Raw genomic sequence first — 12,378 nt, 5'->3', positions numbered from 1 at the left:
CCAGCAACCAGACATCTAGCTATTGATCACTATCCGTTGGGCTTGACAATCTAGCCAGGTTTCTATACACCTTACAGTCCATTTATCCAATCCATACTTCCATAACTTGCTGGCAACATTGTGGGAGACCATATCAAAAGCTTTGCTAAAGTCAAGGTATATCACATCCACTGACTTCCTCATGTCCCCAGAGCCAGTTACCTCATCATAGAAGCTAATCAGATTGGTCAGGCATAACTTGCCTTTGGTGAATCCAAGTTGACTATTCCTGATCACTTTTCCCTCTTCCAAGTGCTTCAAAATGGATTCCTTGAGGATCCCCTCTATGATTTTTCTGGGGACTGAGGTAAGGCTGACTGGTCTGTAGTTCCCTGGATTGTCCTTCTTCCCTCTCTTAAAGATGGGCACTACATTTGCTTTTTCCAATCATACATGACCTCTCCCAATCTCCACAAGTTTTCAAAGATAATGGCCAAAGGCTCTGCAATGACATATGCCAACTCCCTCAGTGCCCTCAGATGCATTAGATCCAGACCCATGGATTTGTGTATGTCTAGCTTTTCTAAATAGTTCTTAGCCTATTCTTTCTCCAGTGAGAGCTGCCCACCTCCTTCCCATACTGTGAGGCCTACTGCAGTAGATTGCGGTAGACTTAAACATATAGGTAAGCGTTTTCCTAAATCAGAGCCTTGGAAAAGCAAAACCCTTAAAATAAATAATGATCATCTCTCAATTATGCTTAATAAATAAAAATACATTTTAAAGCTTTCTCTCAGGATTTATTCTCCATTACTTTTAAGACAATCCATTGAAGTGAGAGGCTCATCAAGGCAGACCTGAATTTATTGCTACTACTATCCTAAACTACTCAGTATTTGCATACTGTAATTCCAATAGCAGCCTCTCAAATGTAATCCTGTTTTATGCTGTGGAGGTCAAATGTTATCCAAGATAACTCTCAGAATGTTTTACTGCTCCTCCTTCAATTTAAAATTACAAAAGTCCTAAATCTAAATACAACACCGCCTTTCCCCCCTTATTCCTGCACTAAATATTGTGGCTAAATGACTTTTTACCCTGGTTTTTAATGCTCCTGGAAGTGAGCCCATTTTGCACCTGTTCTGTGCAGAGGGCATATGCCTAATTCATAAGGCATTATTTATAAATATGAGTCAGATTTATACCACATAGTTGGGCCCAACTGATGTTGTCTGTGCAGCAGAGACCCAGCACACCAAGGACAAAGGTATTGAGACAGTGAGGAAAAACTAACGTTGAATGTTTTCAAACACTAGAAGCTAAACTGGGGCTTTCAAGTGACAATCTGCATTGCAGTGGCATCTGTAGAAGGGCTGTGCAGCAGCAGTAATTCCCAGAGGCATTTTGGTTAACTTAGAAAACATTTTCCAAATGCTAGAAAGGAGCAGGTACTCTGTTCACTTTTTCTAGACTACGAAGTGTGCTTCCTAAACTGGCCTAGGCCTGGTCTCCACAGTTTTGGAGTAAATGGTGTAAAATATATCCATTAGAAGTCTGATTTGTGGTTTTGGTTTTTTAATCCAAAATTGTTGTGGATACAACTACTATTGGGGTCTCACTTATTATTTATCTTCTATATATTTGAGAGAGTTTGTCTGTGAGTCTGACAGTCTGTTCAGGAATTCCTCCTAAACGGTAAGAATTAGGACCACTAAATTTAGTACGCAGCTTTCTTTTATCATAATTTAAAGCAAGATCAGGGTTTGGTTGTGCCAAGAAAATGAGATGTGCCTGGAATGAGATCGCTTCTCAGAAACCAAAGAAAAAAGAGAGAGACTCACCAGGCAGGTATAAGGGTTTGACTGAGGATGTGCCCCCTCCCCATCCAGATCTGCTCCAGCCCTGAGCCTCCCACCCCCCAAGCACCCTTTAGGCCAGGGAGGGGGGGCTGAAGCTCCCCCGATCCATATGGGAACATTGCTGGCTGTTTCCCTTCATCACAGAGCAAGAGGAAAGTGCACAGTTTGCTGCATTCCTCTCTCTGGCTGGGGGATGCAAGTGGCAGATGAACCTGAGCCTACCCCAGCCAGGGGACATGCACCTCTCCCCCTGCTGTGCCCAATAGAGCTGCAACAGACATGGAAAAGCGCTTCCCACCTTACCCCAAGCTACTGCAGTGACCGAAGGCTGGGATAGTCCTGAATAGCGCATACTGAACCCCTCATCCCCTGAGCAATGATTTAAATGAAGCATGTACATTTTCATGTTATTTTCCAAAAAACAAAAATGAATTGTGTTAAGGACACGAGCAACCCTGGGTAAATCTTCTAATACCAAGATAAAGAAATGGTACCTTAACAGGCACAGCTCATTCTCCTTCCCATAAAGGAACACCGTTATTGGTATAAAAACACCTTGATAGTGACATAATGACAAAGGGAAATTTGTACCCCTTGAGCTAGACCCATGTACTGTTAAAGCAGCACAACTTCTCCGTGCAAGCACGCTCTTAGTCTCCTGGCTTGTGTGAAATAGAGGCAGGAGCTCTGTTCCCTCTTTAGAGAGTCTACTCCCAACAGTGGTGCCAGACTTTCACAGTCATTGCTGGCATTGTACTTGGTCACTGCATTCTAGTCTGGAAGCTAGGCCTACTTCTAGCCAAGGCTACAGTTTCAGCTCTCATGCTTAGAATTCATTCATTTTATTTTTTTTCAAGTACAACATTAACTGACTTAAATCTTTACAGTACTTTGGCCGGGTTAACATTAAAAGTAATATCAGAGTTTGCCACATGATATACAATCTGCTATGATTTCAAGCTCAACTATACACAACTATACCATATTCTAGCCAATTAGCCCATCATAAGATGGGATTTTCAGGTCTTCTCTCCTGATCTCTCTCTCTCTCTCTCTTCCTACTGCTTCCCCCATCTCTCTCAGCTTTCCTCCACCTCCTGCCTCTCTCTCCGTCTCTTTCTTTCTCTTCTCCCCCTCCTGCCTCTCACTCTCCCTTTCTCTTCTCCTCCTCCTGCCTCTCTCTCCCCTCCATCTCTCCCTGCCCCCCTTTGTCTTCCCCTTCCCTCCCGCCATGGCGCTCAGCTGAATGCTGCCTACTCAGCCGGGCTGCCACAAGGGAGGGGGGCGGGGCCCCACCGCCCTTCCCCTCCTGCCACAGCGGAGACCAAACAGCCCCTTGCGCTGCTGGCTCCCCCGGCGGCCCAGCTGAGGGGTGCAGCAGTCAGCTGAGCGCCACAGAGGGAGGGGAAGGGGGGGCAGTGATGTACACAAGGGTGGTTAATTCAGGTGGCACACAGAGTTTAAGACGATCTTCACTACACAAAAGATTGATGCTGTCGTGATCTATAAAGTTCTGCTAAATCAAATTCGGAGGGCACCCCCATCAGTGCCAGAACTCCCATTCCTCACAACAAGTAAAGGAAGTTGCCTCCCCCTGTGGAGACCATGTGGCAGTTTGGATTAAGGTACACTGACTCCAGCTATGTAATTAGTGTAGCCAGACTTGTGTATCTTAATTTTACCTTCCCGTGTAGTGAAGACCTGACCTAAGTAGAAGTAATGGGATGGGATTAAGACAGAAAATTCAGGCTGAAATCAGGAAAATTTTCCAGTTTAAGATCTATCAGACTGTGAAAGTTTCCTAGAGGAAGAGGTGAAAAAACCCTACTGTTCATGACTTTTGTAAACAACAAAACTGCTCAGATATTTGAACAACAGAAAAGAAAATGTTTCTTTGGAGTGAGGAGAAACATGCCATTGCTGGGTTCCCTTAAATTTGTTTTCTGTATAATCATAGGAATGAAAGAGACCTCAGAAAGTCATCAAGTCCAGCCCCTGCCCAAAGCAGGATCAATCCCAACTAAATCAACCTAGCCAGGGCTTTGTCAAGCTAACACTTAAAAACCTTTAGGGATGGAGATTCAACCACCTCTCTAGGTAACCCATTCCAGTACTTCACCACCCACCTAGTGAAATAATTTCTCCTAATATCCAACCTAGACCTCCCCCTAATCCCTAATTCATACCACACAAAACTCAGGGATTACAATCACTATGTGTAATTTGTTGTTGTGTGTGACAGTAAGGAGGTCTGAAGTCCATTTATCTCCAAAATGAACATCTATCAGATTTTCTTTATACCTTTTATTCTTTATATGACAAAGCAAAACATTACAAATTATGTGGTTACATTTTGTGGCTGTTGGGTTAAAGAAAAATTATAACTTCTTGGAGTGCACAATGCTAATTTTTGAAATTGCCTCAAATAAGAACGGGCAAGACAATTTGGCTTTTTATTTGCTAAGTGTCACAAAGGCACAAATCCTTGCCATACTTGATGCCAAGTAGCTCCGTGGCACCTTAAAAACTAACAAAAATATATAGGCTACGTCTACACTGGCATGATTTTCCAAAAATGCTTTTAACGGAAAAATTTTCCGTTAAAAGCATTTTTGGAAAAGCACGTCTAGATTGGCAGGATGCTTTTCCGCAAAAGCACTTTTTGCGGAAAAGCATCCGTGGCCAATCTAGACACGGTTTTCCACAAAAAAGCCCCGATCGCCATTTTCGCGATCAGGGCTTTTTTGCGGAAAACAGTACTGTGCTGTCTACACTGGCCCTTTTGTGCAAAAGTCTTTCGGAAAAAGACTTCTGCCCGAACGGGAGCAGCATAGTATTTCCGGAAAAGCACTGACAATCTTACATGAGATCGTCAGTGCTTTTCCGGAAATTCAAGCGGCCAGTGTAGACAGCTGGCAAGTTTTTCCGCAAAAGCAGATGATTTTTCCGCAAAAGCAGCCATAGTGTCATGAGCTTTTGTGGATGAAGTGGGTCTTATCCACAAAAGCTCATCATATTATACATTATGCTAGTCTCTAAGGCCATGTCTACACTACAGATAAGATCGAAGCAGCTGCAGTCGAACTTCTGGGGTTCGAATTAGTAGATCTACTGAAGACACATTAATTCAAACTGGGAGGGTGCTCCCATTCATGCCGGCAGTCCTGCTTCTTTGAGGAGTAAGGGAAGTAGAAGGGAGAGTGTGCTTCCTTCAACTTCCCATAGCGTGGACTAGGGATGTTAAGAGGCGGGTATTTAAGTAATCGAGTAGTCGATGGAATTTGTATTGACTATTCGATTAGTTGATAGGCAGTCTAGCTCAGTCCCAGCTTGCACCCAGTGCAGGGCCAAATCCTGCTGTGGCTCTGCAATTTAAAATGCAGTAGGAGCCGGGGGGGGGGGGGGGGCTGCCTAGCTCCTACTAACTTTTAAACTGCAGAGCTTCAGCAGGGTTTGGTCCTGCACCTGGCACAATCCAGGACTCAGCTGGGCTGCCTTCCCAGCCGGCAGCATCTTCTGTCTGCAATTGGGCCACCATGGACAGAAGCTGCTGCCACAAAGCAGCCCCCTTGTATGGGGTGGGTCCCAAATCCCCACTGGGACCCCCCACGGACAAGAGCTGCTTTTTGGCAGCAGCCTCCCTCCCCCCGCTCTAGTAGAGGCAGCAGTGGGGGGTGGGGGGCAGAACAGGCAGCACCATGGAGACGGTGCTGGGGGCAGGGCTGGCCCACAATATTTTGGCACCTGAGGCGGGGAGCTCAAATGACACTCCCATGCCCCCTCGCTTGGGCCAAAACTTTCAAAGGTCTCTTGTGCCCTCCTTCTTCCAACACAGCACTCCACCATCTCTGTGCATCTAGAGCAGAGAGAATACATATGCACCAGCAGCAGACACAATTTTCTACACTCTGGGTCTTAGTGGTGCCCCAGTCTGGCACCTGAGACTGCCACCTCAGTTCGCCTCATGGTAGGGCCAGTCCTGGCTGGGGGCAACCAGCTTTTAAGCCAACTCTCCCCAGTACTGGCTCCTGCTTCTCCCCAACCCTTTGCTGCTTCTGATACAGAGGTAGCAAGGGGGAGGGAAGAATGTGAGTAGCTGACTTGACTACCTGATAAGCATGGTCTTATCAGGTAGTCGACTAGTTGACTACTCCCTTACATCACTAGTGTGGACAGTGCCAAAATTCGAGTTAAGATGCTTTGACTTAAGCTACGCAATTAACATAGCTGACGTTGTGTATCTTAATTCAAACTTATCCCCTAGTGCAGACTCGGTCAAAGGTGCCACAGGACTACTCGTTTTTAAAGTAACAGACTAACATGGCTACCCCGCTGAGACTGTTTGATGCAATATAGTTTAAATAAAAAGGGGGAAACCTATTTATAAAATGAACAATAATCCACAAGGATTTGGAGTTTTACAGTTACTCTGAAAACTATATCAATACTGAAATAATTTGTTGGGGCTCTTTTAAGCAATTTGAGTTGTTTCCACTGCAGTAGTTTTTGGATTTCTGAAGCTTACTAATTACAGAGCTAAATTATTATTCAGCAGATTCTCAATCTGGGCCTGATCCTGCTAGATACTGAAGGTCTCTAACAAGTTGATTGACTTCCCCAACTGACTGAAGTCTATGGTACCTTGCAGGAGCACAGCCACTATTCCTCTCTCCATTCTCTTGCTACTGACTGTGGTTAGAGGTAGGAAAATTGAAGAACACCTGGTTCACATAAACACTGCATTATAATACTGTCCCTCACAACCGTTGAGGTGAGATAGGGTCCTCTTCAGTCAAGCAGGAGGAAGCAGACTTTCCCCCTCATTGCTAAGGTAAAGTTTATGATTTTTACTTTCAGGTTGCCTTTAAAACTCAAACTGAAGGAAGCACAGTGCACTGAAAAGTGATGCCCATGTATATAATAGAAGGACTAACAATGTCTATGCAACATTTTGGAACAAGTGAGAGTGAGGTTCCCAGATGGAGTTTACAGAGTTGCGAGACTCACTCCCCAATTACTCCAAAATGCAGCCCAAACTCCAGTCCAAGCCACACGTTCAAAACACTGTCTACATAGTTATTTTCAGCGTACTAGCATGAACCTTGTTAGACTATGTCTTTTGACACCAGCTGAGAAGCTCACTCTTGCTTGCTCCAAAATGTTGTGTAGACATACCCAATGTGGACAGAAACACTACAGTGACTTCATTCTAATGTGAATGTGACACCAATTTTCAAAAAGAGTGACACCAATTTTCAATGTGAGCTCTAGAGGCAATCCTGGCAATTACAGACGGGTAAATCTAACTTCAGTACCAGGCAAATTGATTGAAACTATAATAAAGATCAGAATTGTCAGACACATAGATAAACATAATTTGTTGGGGAAAAGTCAACATGGTTTCTATAAAGGGAAATCATGTTTTGCTAATCTATTAGAATTCTTTGAGGGGGGTCAAGCATGTGGGAAAAGGTGATCCAGTGGATATAGTGTAATTAGATTTTCAGAAAGCCTTTGACAAGGTCCCTCACCAAAGGCTCTTAAGCAAAGTAAGCTGTCATGGGATAAGAGGAAAGATCCTCTCATGGATTGACAACTGGTTAAAAGATGGGAAACAAAGAGCAGGAAAAATGGTCAGTTTTCAGAATGGAGAGCGATAACTAATGATGTCCTGTAGGGGTCTGTACTGGAACCAATCCTACTCAGATTGGTTAAACAAAGATACAATAGCTCAAATGCAACTGTTGCTATCATAATGATCAAAAGTGTTGAAAAATATGTTACTTCTTGCTTACAACCCGGCTGACCATAGTGAAGCAGAGATGCTGTCTTTTGCATGCAGAAAGCTTTCCTTCTGAGTCAAAAGCGGCCAAAACAGTGACAAAAATATATTGATTGTGTATGCCATTTTAATTCAAGAACTATAATTCTAGATTTAGCACTAATTGTACTTGTCTTAATAAGAGGCTATTTAGATTTTTATTTGCTGTGCCAAGCTCTGGCTCAAATACCAGTCCAGTCAAAGTGCTTATATTTTCCGTCACTGCTTCATTTGGCATCTATCAAAATAGCTTTTCCCCTGCAAATATATCCTACTCACTAATGTGGCCCAGGAAATCATGTAGCATCTGAATTTAAGGAGAGTGAATTTAAGAAAGTAATCAACTTAGACAACAGGTCTATTTTAATTCTCGAATTGCCCCCTCTCAACAGGGAAAACTGCAATGAAAAGGTTTCTGAATTGTGTAGGCCAAAGGGAGAGAAGTGCTATGCTGGGGAAACTCAATCAGAGAGAGGGAGGAGAGAAGCAGTAAACCTCACTCTCTCTGAAAGTATACACAGCATAAGAAGCACCAGTGTCATTACATCTGATTAGATTCTGTACCACAGAGAAAACTGTTATAGTATCACCTTGGCAATACCATTTTATACAATTCATCTAAGTACAGTGTTTCTTAAACTGTGTTCTGGGGCACACTGGTGTGCCGCGAGGCAGTGGGAGGTGTGCCGCGGAGAATAACAGAGTTCAAAATGGCTGCACTTAAAGGGGCAGGCAACCTTTATTTTTGTTCAATAACTTCCCCCCCACACCAACCTGTTTTTTTTTTTTTTCTCAACAAAAAATCCTTGGTGTTCCTCATTTCAAAAAATTATTGTTTGGTGTTCCTCGGTCTTAAAAAGTTTAAAAAACACTGCTCTAAGTATATCATCTCATGCTGTGAGTCTATCAGATTTCATAAGTTAAGCAGGGTCACGTTGGGCTGGAAGCAAACACTTCAAGGAGCTCCTGGTTTCTAAAGGAAGTATTGTTGGTGCTTCAGTATGTGGCACTCTACTCTTTGAGGATTTGTCTGCACACAAATGTTGCTCTTCTGTAGACACTCATACGTTGGTTTAAACTTCGCTTATATGACTTCAGCCTATAGTGGTGTTGCAATTAGATGATGAATGCACTATAAATTAACATAAGAGGTAAGTAAATAAATACTTACAAGTACAAAGGGTTTGTATTGGCTAGTTGGACAACCTCAGTTTTTACAGGTTCAACAGCTATAAGTATGTCTTGCTCTATAGCCATAGGGAGCACAGCATATCCACAATAGTCTATATGTTCTCCTAGAAAACAACAACAAAATAACAGAAAATTAACAGCATTTTGGAATGATTCTTTAAGAACAATTTACTAGATGTTCCATAAACCCACAATTGTGAAAGACCATACTGGTTGAAAATTACCTGGATTACAAAAAAGTGAAGGCAGCTATAAAAAAATGAAACCTGTGCAAGAAAAGCTAAGGTGATGATATTAATAAATATAAATCAGAAGCTAAGAATCGTAGACAACAGATATGGGAAGCAAAGGACCACAAGGAGAAATCTAGGGCTAGGAATGTTAAGAACAATAAGAGGTTTTTAAGTATATTGGGAACAAAAAGAATCCTGACAATAGTATTAGTCCATTACTAGATGGAAATGGTAGAATTATTAATAATATAGAAAAGGTAGAAGTGTTCAATAAATAATCCTGTATTGTATTTGGGAAAGTCAAAGATAATGTAGTATCCTCATCAGGTGATGATATTCTTTCCATTCCACTAGTATCTCATGAGTATGTTAAACAGCAGCTACTAAAGTTAGATTTTTTTAAATCATTAAATCTGAATAAAGGAGCTGGCTGAAGAACTTAATGAACCATTACTGTTGATTTTCAATAAGTCTTGAAACACTGGGAGAGTTTCAGAAGACTGGAAGAAAGGAAAGCTAATGTTGTCCCATCACCCATTCCCCTCCTATCCCACAATGGAGATTCTGCGGCAACTCAGACTAAGATATATTGACTCCACCTACGGTATTCACGTAGCTAGAATTGTATGCCTTAGGTCAGCATTGCCCTGTAGTGCAGAACTGCCTTATGAATCAACAGACTCACATTAATCTGGGTACGATAATGGAGCATCTGATACAGGACTCATTAAAGAATTAAAGGAGGTTTAATTAATGCCAATCAACATGGATTTATGGAAAACAAATCCTGTCAAATTAACTTGATATCTTTGTTTTCTGAGATTACAAGTTTGATAAACATATATAACAGACTTCTGTACAATATTTGAATTGTACTGCATGGTATTTTGATGAAAAAGTAGACTAATATAAAATTAATATGGCTCTACTGACCAGATTAAAATCTGGCTAAGTGGTAGATCTCAAAATATAATAGTCTATGGGGAATCATTGTCAAGCAGGTGTATTTCTTGGCCCTACACCATTTGACTTTTTTATCAGTGACCAGGAAGGAAACATTAAATCATCACTGATAATGTTTGCCAAATTATACACAAATAGGGAGAGTGGTTTTTATGGGGCATCTCCTCCACAATGTGCTCTCAAGAGTTAACAGAATCCTAGAGAGGATGCACAGGAGGCAGCCAATCAGAGTAGGGCTTAGAGGAGCAGCCGATCAGGGCCAGGCTGGCCCACATAAGAAGAGCAGAAAAGAGCAGTTTCAGTCACTTTCTGGAGCTTGAGAAGGGAGGAGGACTGGTTTGCCTTTCAGGTAGAGGGCAACAAGCACCCTAGACATAGCAGTGCTACATGCAGAGACCCACAGAGCTAAAGGCAGCTCCTGGAGGACTGCAGGAATCTGCAGGCTGAGACCCTGAGGCATGCAAAAGAGGGTGCTGGGGCTGTGGGGAAGTGGATGAAGGAGATCTACAGGGGAACTAAATGAGACACAGCAAGTGGCAGCCTAGGCTGTGATTGGAGTAGTGGGCAGGCCCACGTACCCTCTGCCCACTTTCAGCACTGAGGAAGTGGTTGGACTGAGGGACTGTGGTATTGTCCCGAGAAGGGAGGAACATAGAGTCTGGAGGGCTATGTCATGAAGAGGGTGCTGTGGTCGTGGGGTGACATTGGTCTCTGGAGCAGAAGTGATGCTGGCCAGACATCACTGGAAGAGAACACACTGGCATACAGAGCTAATCTCCAGAACAGCTGGCAGGAGGAGCCACAGTGGAGAGCAGCATCCTGTCATAATGATAAATAATGAAAAGGACAGGTTACTAATACAGAGTGATCTGGTTTGCTTAGTAAACTTGGCACAAGCAAATATGTGTTTTGATTCAGCGAAACATAAATGTGTGCATCTGGACACAAAGAAAGTAGGCCATCCTTATAGTATGGGAGACTTCATCCTGGGAAGCAGTAATTCTGAAAAAAAATTGGAGGTTATGGTGGATAATCTTTCGAACATCAGCTCCCAGTGCAATGCTATAGCCAAAAGAAATAATGCAATTTTGGAATGCATAAATAGGGGAATCTCAGATCAGTGTAGAGAGGTTATTTTATCTCTGGCGCTGGTGCAACTGCTGCTGAAATATTATGTCCAGCCCTGATGTCCACAATTCAAGTAGGATGTTCATCAAGTGGAGAGGATTCAGAGAACAGCCACAAGAATGATTAAAAACCAACTTTATAATGATATACTGACCAGAGTAAGTCTATCTAGCTGAACAGAGAGAAGATTAAGAGGTGACTTGATGTCAATCTATAATTACCTAAATGTGGAACAAATAATCTTCAATCTAGCAGAGAAAGGTAGAACATGACCCAATGGCTGAAACTGAAGCTAGACACATTCCGAGTTAAAATAATTTACCATTGGAACAATTTATCAAGGAGCATGGTGAATTATCTAGTACAGGCAATTTTGAAATCAAGATTGGATTTTTTTAAAGATATGTTTAAGGAATTATTTTAGGGAAGATCTAGGGGCTTGATTAATATAGAAGTTCCAACCCGATGATCTCAGAGACCCCTTAAGACTTTGGAATCTATGAATCAGCAGCAGAAGAAACACCCTGGATACAAATGGCTAGTGTAGGAATGCAGAACTGCTTCACTTCTGAGGCAATTTTTGCCAGACATTTCAGAAAATACATTTTACAGCTTTTATTGCTAAAATCCCAACTGATAGACTATTCTGCACTTTTTAAATTTTATACTAATGCACCAAAGCTTTAAATTTCTATAACGTTTTAGAAACTTCATTTCTTTCTAAACCTTTAGGTTCCTTAACAAAATTACAAGGTAGACAGTGATCTGGCAGTTAGAGTAGAAAATCTATGTGTGCTTGATGTGTAATTGGTAAAATTAGTAAGACATGCAAGTTAAATTATTTCTCTTTCACCTGTGGTTGGTATATAGCAAAGAAAAATGAATACATTTCCTGCAACGACTTCTGCTCATGTCAATGATTCATCATCCACTGGATAAGCCTTAAGCAGGAATTTATTTTTCATCCCATATCTGCACTTTTTCCAGGAAAATAATAATATTGAATCATCATTATAAGAACTGTTCATAAGATACAAAATAGCATTAAATGAAGAAAATAGAGATATCAAGTACCTTTTCTCTTAGGAATAATTTTCAGGCAACATCTGTTCTCCACTTTAATTGTCTTACATGACAGATGTTAACAGAACAATAAGATAAAAATTGTAATTGACTGCACAGTGGGCTAATTAAATTTTTTAAT

General features: G+C 41.9%; 1 protein-coding gene across 1 annotated transcript in view; it reads right to left on the bottom strand.

The window, feature by feature from the left end:
* The window catches only part of GALK2 (galactokinase 2), a 76,819-nt gene that overhangs the window by 52,120 nt on the left and 12,321 nt on the right, over positions 1–12,378 (bottom strand). Inside the window, exon 3 of the mRNA XM_075897172.2 lies at positions 8,831–8,954. Coding sequence (XP_075753287.1) covers positions 8,831–8,954 — 124 coding nt within the window. The remainder of the gene's footprint in view (positions 1–8,830; positions 8,955–12,378) is intronic.

The sequence above is a fragment of the Pelodiscus sinensis genome, chromosome 14, assembly GCF_052426305.1.
Source record: "Pelodiscus sinensis isolate ZL-2025 chromosome 14, ASM5242630v1, whole genome shotgun sequence".
In the NCBI taxonomy this organism is placed as follows: domain Eukaryota; kingdom Metazoa; phylum Chordata; order Testudines; family Trionychidae; genus Pelodiscus; species Pelodiscus sinensis.
The sequence above is the reverse complement of the archived record's forward strand: the minus strand, read 5'-3'. Positions and strand labels throughout refer to the sequence as shown.